This window comes from Cynocephalus volans, chromosome 16 (genome assembly GCF_027409185.1).
Source record: "Cynocephalus volans isolate mCynVol1 chromosome 16, mCynVol1.pri, whole genome shotgun sequence".
Taxonomy (NCBI): domain Eukaryota; kingdom Metazoa; phylum Chordata; class Mammalia; order Dermoptera; family Cynocephalidae; genus Cynocephalus; species Cynocephalus volans.
The window spans coordinates 15,202,768-15,221,833 of NC_084475.1; the positions used below are offsets into that span (position 1 = coordinate 15,202,768).

Genomic DNA, 19,066 nt, shown 5'->3' on the forward strand with positions numbered 1-19,066 from the left:
TCTGATGCTGTGCAGTTGTTTTGCATCATTTTGTTTCTTCCTTTGGGTCAGTGGACAGATTGGGCTGAGTAGAATGGCTGTGGCAGGGATCAAGTCCCCTGACCTTGCCCCTTGGCGGTAGGTCAGGTGTTTCTCTATGTTCCTAAGGATGGTTGCATCCCACAGATGGCTGCGTAGCATACTTCTCCCTGTTGAATCCGATTCTCCCAGGGCTTTTCACTGTATCCCCTTGGAAAAAGACTGGCCTGAAGACATCAAGTAATGTCTCACATTGGAATATATTTATAACCATTGCATTATTTATTCTCACAGTTGAGTTATTGTTACTGATGTTTTACAGAAGCCACAGGTTTTGCTCAAGGTCACTGAGTAAGTGGATGCACTGCACGAGAACCTACCTCCTGATTCTCTTTCTGGCCTGGACATTCAAGACTGCAGTAACACCTCTTGGATCATGACTGGATTAAAAATACATTTCTGGGAAATTTTGCAATGGTCAGGCCATGTAAACCACCAAATATGACACCTATCTTACATTTTCATGTTCAGCTCATCAAAGCATCTTGGATCTCAACAAGCTTTAGTAAATCTATGACCAAATTGTCATAGAAATTCCTCCAATGTCAGGTGATAAATGATTTCAGCACAGTAGCAGGATACAAAATCAACACACAAAAATCAGTAGCATTTCTATTCTCCAATAGTGAACATGCAGAAAGAGAAATCAAGAAAGCCTTCCCATTTACAATAGCCACCAAAAAATAAAATAATTAGGAATTGAGTTAACCAAGGATGTGAAAAATCTCTATAATGAGAACTACAAACTACTGCTGAGAGAAATTAGAGAGGATACAAGAAGATGGAAAGATATCCCATGCTCTTGGATTGGAAGAATCAACATAGTGAAAATGTCCATACTACCCAAAGTGATTTACAAATTCAATGCAATCCCCATCAAAATTCCAAAGACATTTTTCTCAGAAATGGAAAGAACTATCCAGACATTTATATGGAATAACAAAAGACCACTCATAGCCAAAGCAACACTGAGCAAAAAAAATAAAGCTGGAGGCATAACATTACCTGACTTTAAACTATACTACAAAGCTATAATAAACAAAACAGTATGGTACTGGCATAAAAAGAGACACACTGATCAATGGAATAGAATAGAGAACCCAGAAATCAACCCGCACACCTACAGCCATCTGATCTTTGACAAAGGCACCAAGCCTATACACTGGGGAAGAGACTGCTTCTTTAGCAAATGGTGCTAGGAGAACTGGATATCAATATGCAGGAGAATGAAACTAGACCCACACCTTTCACCATACACTAAAGTCAACTCAAAATAGATTGAAGAATTAAATATACACCCTGAAACAATAAAACTTCTTAAAGAAAACATAGGAGAGACACTTCAGGAAATAGGACTGGACACAGACTTCATGAATATGACCCCCAAAGCACGGGCAACCAAAGGAAAAATAAACAAATGGGATTATATCAAACTAAAGAGCTTCTGCACAGCAAAAGAAACAATTAAAAGAGTTAAAAGACAACAACAGAGTGGGAGAAAATATTTGCAAAATATACATCTGACAAAGGATTAATATCCAGAATATACAAGGAACTCAAACAACTTTACAAGAAAAAAACAAGCAACCCAATTAAAAAATGGGCAAAAGAGCTAAGTAGGCATTTCTCTAAGGAAGATATACAAATGGCCAACGGACATATGAAAAAATGCTCAACATCACTCAGCATCCAGGAAATGCAAGTCAAAACCACACTGAGATACCATCTCACCCCAGTTAGGATGGCTAAAACACAAAAGACTGAACGATAAATGCTGGCGAGGTTGCGGAGAAAAAGGAACTCTCATACATTGTTGGTGGGACTGCAAAATGGTGCAGCCTCTATGGAAAATGGTATGGAGGTTCCTCAAACAATTGCAGATAGATCTGCCATATGACCCAGCTATCCCACTGCTGGGAATATACCCAGAGGAATGGAAATCATCAAGTCGAAGGTATACCTGTTCCCCAATGTTCACTGCAGCACTCTTTGCAATAGCTAAGAGTTAGAACCAGCTCAAATGTCCATCATCGCATGAGTGGATACGGAAAATGTGGTATATCTACATGATGGAATACTACTCAGCTATAAAAACGAATGAAATACTGCCATTTGCAACAACATGGAAGGACCTTGAGAGAATTATATTAAGTGAAACAAGTGAGGCCCAGAAAGAGAAATACCACATGTTCTCACTTATTGGTGGGAGCTAAAAATAAATAAATATATTCTCACACACACACACACACACACACACACACACACACACACACACAAAACCGGGGTAGGTGAAGAAGACATAAGAACTACAATTCCTTGAAGTTGACACAACAAGCAAACAGAAAGGACATTGTTGGGTGGGAGGGGGGAGAGGGAGGAGGGAGGGAGGTTTCAGTGATGGGCCACAATAATCAACCACATTGTATATCGACAAAATAAAATTAAGAAAAAATAAATAAATAAATAAATAAAAGGTTTTATTTAGGGGGGAAAAAAAGGAAAAAGAAAAAAAAATCAAGCAGTACAGCACATAAAGTGAAAAGTTCCTTCCCCACAGATTTCCAGTCCAATTCTTCAGAGGTAACCAGTCTTAGAGCATTGCTTATGTTTCCTTTGAGAAATTGTCCAGGCATCTATAAGAATTGACATGTTTATTCAAACTAATGGTGGGTTCCTACTATTTGAGCTATTCTGTGTCTTTGATTTTACTTGAGGTATTCAGGATATCTTTGCCTATTAACACATTTAAGATCTGCCTTATTCTTTTCAGTGGTTACATAGTGTTCCATTGATGAGAGAATGCAAAAATTAAAATTTTAGCTGACTTGTAAAAAAAAAAAAAAAAAGAAAGAAATTCCTCCAATGTCTACCAAGCTCTGTCCTTGAGTCTTCCAACAGCAGAACCAGAAAGTCTCCTTGGCTTCCCAGCACTGTCCGAACAAGATGTTCCTTTGTCCAGAGGGAAGAAGAGAAGTGAAAATCCAAAACAGAGCAGCAGGAAAGGGCATTCTTGGGACCCCATAGCTAGTGCAAGACTCGGCGTGGGTGGAGCTTGGTGACTACAAGCTCTCAGGGGACACATTACCCATTAGGATCAGGGTTTCCTGTGCCCTTGTGGCCATTCCGTGCAAGCTGGGGGTGCGTATCACAAGGTGCGTGCACACGCGCGTGTGTCTGTGTGTGTGTTTGGAGTCCAAACTCCATGAGCATCAGGGAAGAAAGGTATCCCTGCCAAGTCACTGCTCTGTCCCCAGCCCTGAGCTGGGTCCAATGGGGGCTAAACAGGAGTGAAGGTCATACTGTGAGGAAGGTCAAGTTGAGGATACATTTTCAAGACTAGGAACCATTCAGGGACTCTGGGGCCATTTGCCAACTAGGACATCCAGGCCTAGGGCTGGGGGCTCATGGCAGGGAGCCCTCAGGATGCCCTCATTGTGGGTACAGCCCAGGGCCGGAAAAGCAGCCGCAGTTTGCCCTCCCTTCAGGGCTGCTCATCCTGACCACAAGCAAACAAGGGGGAGTTATGGGCCCCGCTAGAAGGAGACCTGGGCTGTGCAGTCCTGGGGGGTAGGAGAGAGGGGGAAGAGCAGGCCTGTGAGCTGCAGGGCTCATGGTGCAGAGGGCTCGTCACTGGGAACAGCTGTGAAACCTGCCCACTCAACTGGGCTTGAAGAGGACGCTGCAGAGTTCCCGGGGTGTGTCCGGCAGCCAGTGGCCGTCTGCTCCCTCAGCTTCCTCTGTTTTCTGACCAGCCCAGGAACAGAACCAGAAGAAGTTGAACAAGGAAGCAGCACGGTGCAGAGAAAAGCAGAAGCAGGAGACTTGGAGATGTGACCCTCCTTTGAGGAGGCTAAAGCCCGGCACTGTAGCAGTTGACATCTGTGCTGGAGAAATGACCCAGGGGGACTGGGCCGTGTGGCTGCCTTTAGCTCTGCTGCTTCTCTGGGTCCCAGGTGAGGGGCTGTCTGCCTGGGGCGGGTGTGCAGGAGGGAGGGAGGGTGTGAGGGGCAGGGCTGCAAGGGAGGTGTCGCGTGGGCCACCAAGACCCTGGACCCCAGAGAGAAAGCAGAGTAGGGTGTGCTCTGTCCACCACATGGACTGCACCCCTGAGAGGGAAAGGGGCAAGGGTCTCTCTTCCTCTACACCCACCTGACTTTGGATGCGCCACATTGGGGCTCAGGGCAAAGGGTGGGCACAGAGGAGCGGCTTTGATGGGAGGTTTTTGGTTGAATTATTACAGGAAGGACTAGAGGCAGGATGAATCAAATGGGTAGGGGTGGCCACTGCTGGGCGCTCCTGAGGGCCGTGAGTTTGGGGGAGGTGCCCTGCCGGCTCACCAGCTGCAAGGTGTGGAGCGGGGGGAGGGGTGGGGAGGGGTGGGGTGGGCTGGGGCCTGGTCTCCGGTTTAGCCAGGCAGCAGCCCTGCTGCTGTCATGGTTGGTGGCAACCTCACGTATGCCTGAGGACCAGGGGGGGCCGGTGTCTTCAGGGAGGAAGATGGGGACAGAGGGGAGAGGGTGGTGGGAAGAGAAACTGCGGGAGAGAAGGGAGGAGACTTCTGTAGGGTTGAGCCTTCTATCCAAGGACCAGGCTTTCTCCCACGCATTTACCTTCTGTGCCCTCGGAAGCTTTTACAACTCACCTCAGACAGGTCCTGCAGCCTTATTAGGCTCAGCCCTAGGATAATTTAAATCTTTTTGGATGCTTTTCTTATAAATTGGAGGTTCTCTTCTATTATATTTGTTAACTAGTTGTCTATAGGTTTAAATAGTAACTGGTTGCTATTACTTTTTGTGTATTAGTTTGGAAACTGGTCATCCTCCCGTTACTAGCATTTGTGCTGAGTCCTTGGGTGTTCTGTCTCCATGGCATCTGTGAGCTTTAGAGTTCGCAGTTCCTCTCTGATGTCTGTTTCTCTTTCTCTTATTGGCTCATTGTCTGGTACAGCCAGAATGATGCCCAGAGGCCGTGCGGTCTTGGTCATCCCTGCCTCGTCCCTGACTCAGGGGATGGTGGCCAGCGTTTCCCATTTAGTACAAAGAAAGTGCCCACCAATGTCTATTTACAAAGGGTTTTTAATAACAACAGCAACATGTGTCAGGGGCTTTTTCATTATCCATAGAGATTATTTTTTTCCTCCTTTAAATTATTCAGGAGGTGAATTATACGAGATCTGGCCAGATTTTAGTCTCTGTATATTATGCTGACTTTGTGAAAAGAATTAGGAAGAGTTCTCTGTTTCTATGTTCTCTGCAAATGTTAAATATTTAAATAAAATTGAAATTGTTTGTTCCTTGAAGGTTTGAGTGAACTAACTTATGAAACTGTCTAGGTTTTGCTACCCCCCCCCCCCACTTTTTTTTGGTAGGAAAATAATTATTTAATGACACATCATTATTGGTCTATTTTTTTTTAAACCTATTCTTGGCCTAACTTGGCCATTTATATTTTCCTAGAAAATCATCATTTTCACAGTTTTCATCCAGGTTACAGACTTATTTGCAGAGACTTGCAAATTACCCTGGTGGTTGTTTTTCTTTTTATTTGTGTATTTGGGTCTTCTTCTTTTTTTTTTTTTTTTTTGACTTGGCTACCCACTAGTCTGTCGATTTCATGGTTTGCCCCTCTCAAAAGGAAAGTCAGTTTTTCAATGTATGTACTAGTTCCACTGTTTTTCTGTTTCCTAATTCACTAATTCTGCTTTAGTGTTATTCTTTCTTTCCCACTGCGTTGGCTGTGTCTGCAGGTGCCCTCTCCTGGCTTCCTGAGTTGGACAGTTCACTCATTTATTTGGGATTTAATGGGACGAGACTCTGTGATCTCAAAGTAAGACATTAAGATGACAGAGAAAGATCCTGGTAGAAGAGTTTTGAAAATAGTAAAGGCCCTGGCCCCAAGGTGTCTTCCGCCTCCTGTGTTTATGATCAGAGGTTTGGGGGTGGTGGTAAGTGTCGGAAATGGAGAAAACATAGAAAAGCAAAATTGGGAAGATCATAAATAGGTGTTATTATTCCAGATATGTGAGGAAATAAAACTAAAGGTTTTCTGACACTCTCCTATCTCTAAATTAGAATGACACCTTCAAGGTGAGTCAGGCCTTTTGGGAGGCTGGGTAACAATTTTTTCACCAAGATTTCAGAGGAGAAAAATGAATCAAGAGAGAGAGAGAGAATGTGAAAATCCAGAGGGAAGTCAGACTCTGCAGACAGAACAAGAGACAGGACTGGGTGCTGTGGGTGGGGTGGTGGGGTCACCCAGATCAGGGAAAAAAGCCAAGACCCAGATGAAAAAAGGATGACAACTCACAGCCAAGGAGAGGCAGGATGTGGAGGCCTGGAATAGAGTCTTGGGTAAAGGAGGGCTGGGAACTGACGTATCTTTGTTAAGCACTTAATATGTGTCAATCTTAGTGATTTGTGTTTTTCTAGAAAATTCCACATTCATCCAGGTCACACTTTTTTATAGAGAACTTCTGCAAGGTACCATCACGATTCTTTTCGTTTTCTCTGTATGTGTATTATTTGTTATTTTCTCTTTTCATTTCTTATTTAAGCCAGACAGAGTGCTGTCTATTTTTATTTGACCAAATTATATAAAATTCCCATTTTCTTGGTCAAAAACAGTTGAATATCAGCAATTTCATATGGTTCAACCTACTATTATATGCATTTTACACCCACGATCTCATTTAACACTCCCAAATGCTGTGTGAGGTAGGCACAATCATCACCACTTCACAGAGAGGCATCTGAAGCTCAGAGAGGTTGAGTAATTTGCTCCGGACACACAGCTGACACGTAATAGAGCTGAGACTAAACCCAGATTCTTCTGAGGTCCTTTCTGCTTTGCCTTGGCAATTGCTACTGAGGATCTCAGTAAATGTCACACAGGACTTGGAAGGACCTTCTCTACAGGGGATTTGTACACCCAGGCCAGAAGGAGGGATCCTTGTGAACTCGTAGACTGAGGAGCTTGCAGTCAGCTTTGGGGAGCCATGGACTGAGAGTGGGGAGCTGATGGGGTGGGGGAGGGGCTCAGGCTGCAGCATTTACTAAGGACCTACTATGTGCCAGGCACTGAAGGTGTAACAAGGAGACCCTGCTCTCCTGTGGCTTGCATTAGGATGACCCCAAAGTCTCAAACATGGGGATTTAAGAACCTGAACAAGTAAGTAAAATTAAAGAGCTGTAACCCTAAGCCCACTCTATCCCCCCACCCAAAACTTGGGGCCCAATCACAGAATTACAAGGGGTGAGGAGCTGCATCCACCACTGCCCATGTGCCCAGGGCAGGGGCCGCGTGTCCTCTGCGTGGTGACCAGCATGGCTTCATGCCATCACCTTACTCCCCCAGTTTAAATTTTAGAGAGAAAAAAGTAAGAAAAATTAATTCTACCAGAAAATTAATTCTATAAAATTGAAAATTGAAAATTAATTCTACAAGACCTGGGCAAACTAAGGTAAGACGCAGGATGAAATGAAGGCTGTCGTCAGTGAGCCTCTGCATTTGTGACTGTTTTGATCCACAAGCTTTGCCAGCATTCTTGTCACAGTGGCTTGGCAGCCTTATTTCTGCCCCAGCTTACATTCCCTTAGTAGAGCCAGATCGCTGTGTGGGCTGTCCTTCCACTTTCTGAGATGCCCAGGGCTGGGCTGGCCTCCCAGGAGAGCAGGGTGCTTAGGGGTGAGAGGGAAGGGGTCTAGGGTCTGAGAAAGGGGCTGCTGTGATCAAAATCTTGAGGATGGCAGAGCAGAGGGGGAGGACGCCCAAAGTGGGATCTGGCTGATGGGGGAGTGATGTGGAGTGAAGGACGGGGGCTCAGGGCTGGGGTGATGCAGAGTGGAGGGGCCTTGAGGGGACCCGCAACCTTGAAGGGCTCCCACGCTCCAGGCCCATCTGGTGAGGACCCAGGACGGGGCTTGTGTTTTCCAGGTTGTTTTTCTCTGAGCGGCCCCAGCACCGTGAACGGCACTGTGGGGGGATCCCTGAGCGTGCAGTGTCGGTATGAGGAGGAATACAGGACAAACAACAAATACTGGTGCAGAGAACCGATTATTTTATTATGTGACAAGATCGCGGAGACCAAAAAGTCAGAGAGAAAAGCAAGGGGCAGCCGAGTGTCCATCAGGGACCATCCTGAAAACTTCAGCTTCACAGTGACCATGAAGAACCTCATGGTGGAGGACACAGGCACGTACTGGTGTGGGATCGATACACCATGGCACAGTATGAAGAGAGATCCCATCTTGCAGGTTGAGGTGTCCGTGTTCCCAGGTGAGTCCCTCTCGCACCAACACCTGGGCTGAGGCTCAGGTCAGAAGAGCTGGAGCGGGAAGAATCAGGTTTGAGACTTGTATGGTGTGTAGAACAGCTGACGTCTCTGCCCAGTCTTGAAGGACGGGGAAGTGCTGGTCAGGTGTCAGGTGACTGTCAGATTTGCAGTGTAGACAGACTTCTCTGGCAGCCTGCAGTGTTAGCTGGAGGGGGGACCACACTGGGCATGGAGAGGTAACTTGGGGGCTCGCAGGAGAGCCCTGGCCCTCCTCAGCAGATGGAATCAGAACTGCTGGGGGAGGTTCCTCTGTCCTGTCCTGACATGTTCACTTGGCCCAGGAAGATCCTGGGGAGACTTTGGCCCTGGGGTCCTCCACCCTGCCACCTTCCTGAGTGAGCATTTGGTGTGAAATCAAACCAAAAAGGCACTGGTGAGTGGCAGGAGTCAGAGAGAGATCTTCAGGTCTGATTTGTAGTTTTGCCACCAGTACCCACATCAATGACACCTACAAGTATGAGTTTCCCTGTGGCCGAGACTTCGACAGTCACAACTGAAGTTCCAGCTGCGTTGTCCACTTCCCTGGCCACAGTGAGTGCCACCCACAATACAAACATCCAGGACGACTTCCAGCAGGGCCCAGACCCAAGGTAAGGCACCCTAGTCCCCGATCTGGGCCTTCTACTCAGGAGGGGCTCAGGATGGGGTCCTTCAGCCACGTGATCCAGTCGGTGGTAGGAACCACCCCCTGCTGGTGGGGGCCTCAGTTTCCCTTTGCCCAGGCGCAGGTTTGGAGCCTCAGTCCGTACATCCCAGCTTGGGTTGCTGAGGCCATGCTGCACCTGCCCTGGGCTCCAAGACAGGGCTCAGGGTAGGGAGAAGTTGCAGGGCGGATGGAGGAAAGTGACAGTTAATGACAGCTGGTGATATCCTAGCAGGCACGTGCTGAATGCTTCCCATGACTGCTCTTATCCGCACCTTTCCATGACACTCTGCTGCTGTCATCCTCGTCTTACAGATGAGTAAACTGAGGCTCAGAGAGCTTAAGTGATTTGCCCAGTCAGGTAATTACAAGAGGCAGGGCTGGGCTCCGGTTTATGTGACTCCAAAGTTTTGAGTTCCCGCTTCTCAGTCACCAAGCCCATGGAGAATCTGACACTTATACACTCTCTCTCCAGAAAAATGCATGCAGTCACAAACCATTTCTGGGTTTCACAGACTCCCCACTCTGACTCCAACTGGGGCACTGGAGTTAGCACAGATCCCATAGGTTGAAAGCTCCAACCTCTACAAGACTGCCCTCATTCAGATGCCAGCAGCACTTGGGGGATCCCCTGGTCACTGCCCTTCTGGCCGATTGGTGACACATTTGGGGATTCCCCTGACCCCCTTGGGTTCAATAATTCACTAGACTCAAAACTCTGGAAAGCACTATTTAAGGGTATTTCAAAAAGTCCATGGAAAGATTCATATTATCTTTTAATTCTATCTTTCCATGAACTTTTTGAAGTATCCTTGTATACAGTTTTATCATAAAAAATAAAGATTGGGACCAGCCAAATGAAGAAACATGGGGAGTGAGGTCTTGGAGTGCCCCAAACACAGCTTCCATGCCCTCTCTGGGTAGAATCAGGAAGAATCTCCCTCCTGGGACGTCAATGTGTTTATCAACCAGGCAGCTCCTCCAAGCTTTGGTGTCCAGAGTTTTTATTGGGGTTTCATTACATAGGCAAGATTGATAGAATTATTGGCTGTGTGACAGATCTCAATCACCATTCCTTCCTTCCCTGGGCGCCCCACATCTCTAATTGCATGGTGGTCTTTCTGGTGACCAGTACCCACCACGTCATCTCGTCTCTTAGCCAAACTCAGGTGTGATTCATGAGTAACAAAGACGCTCCTACTATTTGGAAAATTTTTCCCACTTGGGAAATTCTAAGGATTTAGAGCGTCCCTCCCAGGAACCAGGGACAAGGCCAGATTCTTTACTACACAATACTCCTGAAGTACTTCCACAGGCTTCCTGCCAACCAGAGTCATGACATTAACATCAAACAAGGCAAAATTCAGGTCCCAAACACACCATTTCCATAAGTTTACACTTAGATGCATGCCTAAGTGGCAGGGGGTTTGTGGGGCCCGAAGCTTGTGCAATTTGGGGGTGGAGGAGGGACATCTTTAAGGAAAAGACTAGAAAATTATAAATGCAAATTCAGGTATAAAAAAAGAAGGCTCATGCAAGTGAGGGGCCAAAGTTTAGCTGTGTCTGTGTCACAGTAGATCTGCTGCTGCTTGTCCAACTGTGAAATGGCAGAATCACAAGGTGACTTATTGCAACAATGTTTGTCATTGCAAAAGACTGGGGGGAATACCCATTCAGAGGGAGTAGTTAAAAAAATTATGTTCTGTTCATGCAATGGAATACTATGCAGCTGTATAAAAGAACAAGGTACTTCTTTTTTGTTTGTGGGTGTTTTTTTGGCAGCTGACCGGTATGGGGATCCAAACCCTTGACCTTGGTGTTACAAGGCTGTGCTCTAACCAGCTGAGCTAACCGTGCAGCCCAAGGGACGTTATATAGTTCCATGGAAAGATCTCTAAGATGCATTAAGTAAAAGCAGAATAGTGTTCATACTATGTCTCCTGTGTGTGAAAAAAGAAGGGAAATCATGTATATTCATATCTGCTTGTATATGAATAAAGAACTTCTGGAAGGTTCTTAAGTACACTGTGTGTGTGTGTGTGTGTGTGTGTGTGTGTGTGTGTGTGTGTGTGTGTGTGTGTAAAAGGAGACTTATACTATTTCTTTAATTTGACCTTAACTATTTAAGAAGTTAGGGAAGGTGAGATGGCCTCGCCCCACCTCCACCTTCCCGTGTCCCCCCAGGCTCCCGCTGCTGCTCTTCTTGTTAGCACTTTTGCTGCTTCTGTTGGTGGGGACCTCGCTGCTGGCCTGGAGGATGTTTCAGAAACGGGGCAAAGGTGAGTTAGCTCCCCACGTCCCTCCTGCCAGCCCAGGTGGGCAGGCCCTGACACAGCCTCTCATCTTCCAGGCTCCATCTTTGTTCCTCAGAATGGGCATCTCGCACATACCCTCAGACCCACACATCCCGGGTGACCTCCCACAGGTTGTGGGAGAGGGCTCCCTAGAGGGAGGCCTTTCCCACTGCAGGGCCTGTGGGTGGTTGCCTGGGAAGCAGTGACCTTCTGTTTAAACCCCTTGCACAGCCTCCCACACCCTCAAGAGTCCAGGCCTCCACAGGATAGCCAAGGCCCTCCATGATCCGGCCCTGCCCACCTCTCTCGCACTGTTCTTGCACCCTGGAAGGCAACTTCTTGCAACTTCTTGTAACCTGGCAAGAGCCACAACCTCAGTCTCTCCTTGTGGGTTTGCTCTGGACACCTGGAAAGCCTCCCCTAACTTCTTTCCTTGGCCCATTCCTGGTAGACTCCAAGGACTGCCCTCAGACTTCCTTTCCTCTGGGACCTCTTCCTTGTCTCCAAAGAGTGGCTTGGGCCCCTCCTGGGTGCACCTCTGTACCTCTGCTGTCACAGCCCTTTTCAGACTAGATCGTCATCACCTACCTTCCTGCCTTCCTTCCCGCCAACCCCTGCGCTCGTTAAGGTCAGGGACCATGACTCGAGAAGGTCCGCAATCAGTATCTGTTGCATTATTTAGTATCTCCAGCCACAATGGGCACCAGGCATTCCACAGTCCAGTCACCCTCCTCTGAGCTCAGATTAAAAGAGAGAACACGAACAGTGCACCCAGCACTGTGTCTGGCACTCAGTAAGTAGGTACCTGACGAGCGAATTAAATATGTAACAGAAACAGAAGAACAATGGCGGTTCAGCCTTCTTGTTACTGGCTGAGGCCACCAGTCACCTCCAGGAGAGCAGATTTCTAAGACAGAGTGTGAGCTGCAAGTTTCCTCCTTGTTCTAAGCATTTGTGATTCCATGAGCAGAGGATTCTCAGGGGAATCTTTGCCCATGATTACCGAAGCCTTTTAAGGCTGCAATGAAGTTGGGGTGGAAGAGAGGGGGCCACTCCATTCCGTAGCTGCAGGACAAGCTGGTGCATGTGGCGGGGGTGGGGACAGCACCTCACACTCTCTCCTCTAGCCCTTCCAGTGGGGCTCAGCCTCCCCCGGGGCACAGCCCAGGCCTTTGGGGGAAAAATCAGCCTCAGCATAACTGTGCATGACGCATGGAAAGAAAACCACTTCCTCTTTCCTATCTGCTTCATGTGTCATTTTCTGGTCCCTTCCTCCTAAACATCAGCTCCCATGTGGACACTGCTGCCACATGGGGATTTTCCCAGCCCGGGTCGCCTAAGTTCTGAGTCCCAGCGGTCCCTTTGGGTGCCCTTTCACCTAGAAAGTCTCTCGCTTGTCAAAGAGCCCCAACCCCCTTTAAAAAAGGGATGTAAGATTGTCGTAGAAAGTTTCAAAAATAAGTAAAAGCACAAAGAAGGAAATCCACTTCCCATAGTCAATGATGACTAAAAATCCCACTGCCCAGAGAAAACCAACTACTGACATCTGAGGTATGTCCTTCCAGTCTTTTTTCTACGCCTATTATGCATATATGACTTCTTAAAAATTTACTACATACCATGAATTCTCTTTTAAGCCTATATTTCTGCACTTAACATATTGTACCATTTCCCCTCCTATTAAATGCTTTAAAAATCACACACTGCATAGTTTACCCATATATGGGTGGATTATATTCTGTTCGAACCAGTTCTTAGTGACAGGAGCGAGGCTCTCTGTCTGAACACCCTGAGTCTCTGTCCCCTGCTTTGCAAATCTCCTGCTCCTTGCCCCTGAGCCTGACGCCTGCCCCGTCACACCCACTCACAGCTCTTCGCCCAGCCCACTGCCATCATTCATTCGTTCATCCATTCATTCATTTATTCACTCACATGGCAAACCTGTCCTAAGCAGCTGCTGTGTGCCAGGCCTGTGCTGGGCCCTGGGAGCACCATGGCCACCAGGGCCGACTGGATCTCGCTTTCCCCCAAATCTTCCTTCCCCGGCATTGAATGCCCAGCTCTTCCCCACCAGCCCTTTTCCTCCTTCCATCAGAATGCCTGTCCCAGATGAGGAGAGGAAGGGTGGCCCGGAGCTTGCACACAGCATTCAGCAACAGAACGCGTTCACACTGCAGAGCACCGGGTCACCTGTGCTGTCGGCTCAGCAAGCACGGGGCCATGTGTGGACTTGTGTCTCCCCACTGTGGCTTCTCTCTTTGACTCTGGAGGCTCCCTGAGGGGTGGGCAGTGTCTCTCTCTGCGGCATTCAGTGCCATGGGCATCTGGCTATGTGTGCCTTAGCCACTGCCACCTGCTACTGGATCCTGGGTTGAAAGAATCAGGGCTGTACAGAGCTGTGCTCAGAGGTAGGATGCCTGCCGAGCATCGCTGCAGGCGCTGGAAGCCAAAAGCTGACACCAGAGGTGGTGTCAGCCTGAGCTTGGATCCTACAGAGCTGACAGGCCTTCCTGGAGGCTTCTGGGGCCGCAGCTGGGTGGGCCGTCCTGAGGGACAGACCCCAGGCACAGGAGGTCAGAACAGATGCCCCTGGCGACTTATGGTTTGAGGCAGTCCTGGGACTCTGCAAGGACAGGTCCTTTTAGTGGGCATCCCCCCCTCCTGTCTTCTCCCACCTGGGAACATTTTTGTGAGTGACAGTTTTGAGAACTAGCTTCGTTTGACCTGCTCTTCCAGCCAGGACCTTTCCATTGGTTCGTGTCTTCACTCATTTATTCATTCATTTGTTCACTCATTCACTAATTCACTCACTCAACAAACCCTGGAATTCCTGCCAAGCTTCAGACCTGGGGGGATAGGTCCCCAGGGCCAAAATCTCTAAAGAAAGGCCTTTTCCCAGATGGATTATAGGGATCCCCATCCCTGTGCCTGTTCTGGGACTCAGCCTCCTTAATCTCTTCTTGTCTCTAGCTGGGAAGCATTCAGAGCCCTCCCAGAGCCCCAGGCAGGTAAGGAAAGACTCCCGCAGGAGATGTACCAGGGTGTCTGGATAAGGGGCGCAGAGGATGTTGGGGGGTTGGACAGTGCCATTGGCCAGTGGACCTGCTGGGTGGATCATGGATGGATGGAGGGGGTGCTCGCCAGAGCAGGGAGAACGATACCTGGGAGATCTGGTCACTGGGTCTTTCCCTGAGTTTCAGACAGTCTGTCCCCTCCCCCCAGGGGAAGTGGAATGAAGGAAGGTCCTCCCAGCTGGAATGACCTGGGGGGCATTCAAATACTGCCCAGAGCTGGGGATGGTGAAGACAGGGAGGGAAAGTTGCTCCCAGAGCACGGAGGGACGGGGGGTGCACACAGAGAAGCAGGCCCAGAGGCCATAGGGGCTCCGTCCGTGACACCCGGCAAGCCCCCCCCCCCACCTGCCCACCCCAGGCTGCCGAGCAGAGTGAGCCCCACTATGCGAACCTGGAGCTGCAGACATGTCCCCTGTGGAAAGAGCCAGTGCCACCAAGGCAGGCAGAGATGGAGTACAGCACAGTGGTAAGTGTGAGAGCCCTGGCCAGCCCAGGCCCTGCCTAAGGGGCCAGGTGTCCTCTGCAGACACCTGACTGCTCAGTGAGGGACCCTTGCTGCATTGTTGCCAGCACATTCCATCAAAGGGAGCACAGAGGTGTCTGGGGGAGCCCGATCAGCTCTGTAGTGCTCTGGTGGCCTCAGTTTCTTCCTTGTAAAAGGGACCAGGTGGGATCAGCCCTGTGGATCCCAGGGACCCTCCTGCCTCTGATACCCGGGGACTTTGTGCTGTGCCTTGGCCAGGTGGGGTGGAGCAGGTGGGTGGACAGGATCGTGGAGCCCAGTCCGTACGAGAGAAAGCAGCCAGGAGAGTGGGGAGGCTGGGGACAGGGCAGCCTCCCCATGGCTCCCTTGGGTGTCCTCCTTCCCCCACCTGTCCCTGAGCCTCAGGTCTCTCTCTGCAGGCAGCCCCCAGGGAAGATCTTCACTATTCCTCGGTGGTATTTGACGTCCAGAGTCGGGATTCTAATGCCAGCAGGAGTCCCTCCCAGAGACCCCGGGAGGAGGAACCAGAGTACAGCGTCATAAAGAAGACATAGGCCTTTGTCCCCAGCCTCGCCACCTGGAGGTCTCCTTGAGCCACAGGAAGCCCAAGGATGGCCCCCTTAGCCCTCACCCATGTCCCCCTCAGCCTGCTTCCTTTGGTGGTGACTGACCGACTGACAGCTGGGCCACCATGAGCAGGAACAAGGGTTCTGGGGGTCAGCAGGAGGCCCTCCCACCCCACCGGCCCTGGCTGTGGCATCTTCCCTCACTGTCCCTGCTTCATTCCGGTTCTGGGGTCCACGGGGGACGCAGCTCCTTCGTCCCCTGGGGCACCAGGAAAAGACGTGGCTCACATAGGATGGCGCTGGCAAGGAGCTTTGGAATTCACAGTCCCCCAGAAATGTCTGGGATCTCTGGGGACTGGGGAGAACTGGCAAGAAGAACCAAGAGATTACAAAGGAAGAGATCTGTGTCCATGTGCAGGGGGCACGGGGAGTAGAGGGCTCTAAATATCATAAACCTCCCCCCCAATCCCACAGACAAGGAAACCGAGGCCCGGACAGTGGAGAGGCTTGCCCACGGCTCCAGAACCTGTGGCAAGTTCCTCTGGACTCTTAGATAGGTTTACTTTTTAGTATAAGAGATCTAAATAAACTTCAGAATGTCTTATTAAGGGAGAAGAATTATTTAAATAATGCCTGCGACGTGTCTGCAGTTCTATGTGAAAAATCAAAGCTCCTGGCTTTGATTCCAGATAAGCACAGAGAAGCGTTGAGGAGGTTCCAGGTTGGGGACATCCTGAGAAAGGTCACCAGTGGGTGGCGGAGGGTCAGCCACAGCCACTTCCCTCCACGATGGAAAACACAGCAGAGTGATCTTGTCATGGAGATTTAAAATTTGAAGCAAACAGTTACCCAGGCTGTCCCGAGTCTGCGGTGGCCACCAATGGCTTAAAAACCACATTTACCACCCTCTTGGCTGTGTGAAGTCTCAGTGAAATTCTTCTAGCTCAACGTTTTTGATCTTCTGTTTTTAGTAAATAACAGTTGAAAGCCAGAGATGTATGTCCCTTAAGTTGAGGGGTTTTGACCACTGACATTATAACCAAATTGTGCCTTTAGGGCAGTTTTCTCTGGGAAGTGGGCCCAGCACTTTCAGAAGATTCTTCAAGGAGGATGTGGCCTCCAAAGGGTGGAGACACTGCTCTGGTTGGTGTCGTTAGAACTGGAATCATTTGTGTGCATGTGTGTGCAGGTGTCATCCCGTACTTTTGCCCTTTTAAAACTTACATTCTGAGATGCAAAAGGGGAAATGCACATGCATGTGGACACACACGCACACGCACGCACACACACACGCACACACACGCACACGCACACACACGCACACGCACACATGCACGCACACACACACACACACATGCACACGCACACGCACACAGAGCTGGGCCCATCTGTGTGTGGGGAGGGCTGGGAGGGGCTGGTCAGCCAGCCGAGCCCGTGGGTGCAGCTCACCGAACCCCGGATGCTCTCAGCTGTGCCTGGCGGGGCCTCGACAAGGGTCCTTCCACCTGAAGGAGAGCGGTGGGCACTGTCCTCTCTGTTCATCTCAACCCCACACGAGCAGATGGGACTCTGTTCCCCTAAGGAGGAAGTGGGCAAGCTGTGCCCAAAATAACAGACAGAGGGTTGGGCCCCAGAGCAGTCAGGCAGAAATTCTGCGCACTCCGGGTGACCAAAACTGGGCTGTAAAGTAGCAGGGAGGGTGGAAGGCAAGGGGGGAGGGCTGACACCCCTGGGAAAACCCAGGCTCCCGACCACACAGCCCAACATGGCTTCTCCTATCCTAAAGCTGCAGCCCCATCGCCCTTCTTTTTTTTACTTCTCTGCCTCCCCCATCTCTCTGTCCTGCCTGGGGCAGACAGTCCAAGGGAACCATCCATTCATTCATCCATCCATTCATTCATTCATTCATTCACCCATTCCCTGGGGCACAGGGACCCATGTGACACAGTCCCTTTCCCAGATGAACTCTCAAGCTCAGAGGGATGTGGACATGGACCTTCTCTACTCATCTCCCAGCCTTCGGGGCTGTGGACAGGGGTGGGGACAGGGGACGCCTTCCAAGGCTGCCTGTCTTTCATTTACAGAAACGGGCAATGGGAGCCAGCCTGCTAAAGAGTGAGATCTGAGCCGAGGTAAAGAAAAGCTGAGCATTCCAAACTGAAGCTGAAGAGTGGCCATCAGGGCTTGACTGCCTTGTTGGTTAAAAGATAAGGCGACAGTCTCATTCCTTCTGTGCCCTGGGCTTGGAGTGAAGCTGGGAACGAAGAAAATGGAGCTGCCATTGCTCTGCCTCCCCACGTAAACTCACTTTCTCCATCAAGAGAGGGAAATCTGAGCTTAATTGTGAATTTAGACGGTGCCATCTCTGAGAGTGACTTGTTTGTCCTTGGGTGGGGCATGTGTGGGGTGGTGTGAATAGTCACAGGAAGTCTTCAGGGAGAGTACAGAGGGATGTCGTCAGCTCAAATAGCAGAGACCCCAAAAGGGATGGGATCTGGAGTGTCCAAACCCACCTGGGCTGCCCCCTGCCAAGGGTCTCCCTGGTGCTGTTGCAGTGGACAGAAAAATGGTCCCCAAAGATGTCCACATCTTAATCCCCAGAACCTGTGAATACATTATTATAAGGTACAAGGTACTTGACAGATATGATTAAATTATGAATGCTGGGAGGTGGGACTATCCAGGCAGGCCCAGTGAAATCACAAGGGTCTTTATAAGAGAGTGGCAAGAGGGTCAGAGTCAGATACGTGATGACCAAAGTTGGGGTGCGAGGAGAGACAGATGTGACGATCTACACTGCTGGCTTTGAAGGTGGAGGGAGGGTCTATGAATCAAGGAACACAGGCAGCCTGTAGAAGCTGGAAAATGCAAGGAAACAGATCCTCCCTTAAAGTTTCCAGAAGGAACACAGCCCTGCCAATGCCTTGATTTAAGAATTTTGATCTCCAGAACTGTCAGATCAAAAATCTGTGTTGTTTTAAGCCATAATTGTGTGGTAACTTCTTACAGAAGCCAGAGAGAACTAGTGCAGCTAAGGTGGCTTGAACAGCTCAGCCACTGGCCGACGTGCCCTGCTCGAGACTGCGTTCCATAGACGGTGCTGGCGGCAAACCCGCAGGCACAGGGGTGGGGTGGAATCGTCACAGGGAGGGTTGGCGGGTGGGTGTGGGCTTCTGTGGTGAGAAGACAACCTCCAGATGGTAACAAGTCCCATTGTCTGGGTGTGCCCCTGAGGAGGCCCTGCAAGGATTCTATCTCTGGCCTTCCCACGTACTCTGGTGACAATCATAGGAAAGATCCATTTTAATAGGATTCTCCAATGTTCTAATTCCATCTGGTGGTCCCCAACTCTTCAGTCAAGTCTGTTACACATGCGCAGCCTCGGGTTGGTGTGGTCATGGGAAGTAAGAGGCAGGAAGTGGCGGAAGTGTGGCCGTGTCCACATCATCCCATGGTCCCTGAGGCCACCTGGGAAGCAGGGGCAGCATTGCGCCATGAGGACGGGGGGCAGCATTGTGCTGGGGGACAGAGGGGCAGCATTGTGCTGGGGGACAGAGGGGCAGCATTGTGCCAGGGGGACTGGGGGGCAGCATTG

General features: G+C 49.5%; 1 protein-coding gene across 1 annotated transcript; it reads left to right on the forward strand.

Annotated features, from left to right (window-relative positions):
- Positions 1 to 3,970: 3,970 nt before the first annotated feature.
- CD300A (CD300a molecule) lies at positions 3,971 to 15,459 on the forward strand. Its single transcript, XM_063080516.1, has 7 exons — positions 3,971 to 4,031; positions 8,011 to 8,352; positions 8,841 to 9,000; positions 11,238 to 11,332; positions 14,318 to 14,355; positions 14,780 to 14,887; positions 15,325 to 15,459. Exons 1-7 carry the CDS (start codon positions 3,971 to 3,973, stop codon positions 15,457 to 15,459), a joined length of 939 nt encoding a protein of 312 aa, XP_062936586.1.
- Positions 15,460 to 19,066: the final 3,607 nt, after the last annotated feature.

What these genes read in the sequence shown, in the direction of transcription:
- CD300A (XM_063080516.1), top strand. Translation starts at nt 3,971, where the DNA reads ATGACCCAGGGGGACTGGGCCGTGTGGCTGCCTTTAGCTCTGCTGCTT. An exon ending in GTTTCAGAAACGGGGCAAAG is followed by an intron (nt 11,333 to 14,317) that starts GTGAGTTAGCTC and finishes TCTTGTCTCTAG; the next exon opens with CTGGGAAGCATTCAGAGCCC. An exon ending in AGATGGAGTACAGCACAGTG is followed by an intron (nt 14,888 to 15,324) that starts GTAAGTGTGAGA and finishes CTCTCTCTGCAG; the next exon opens with GCAGCCCCCAGGGAAGATCT.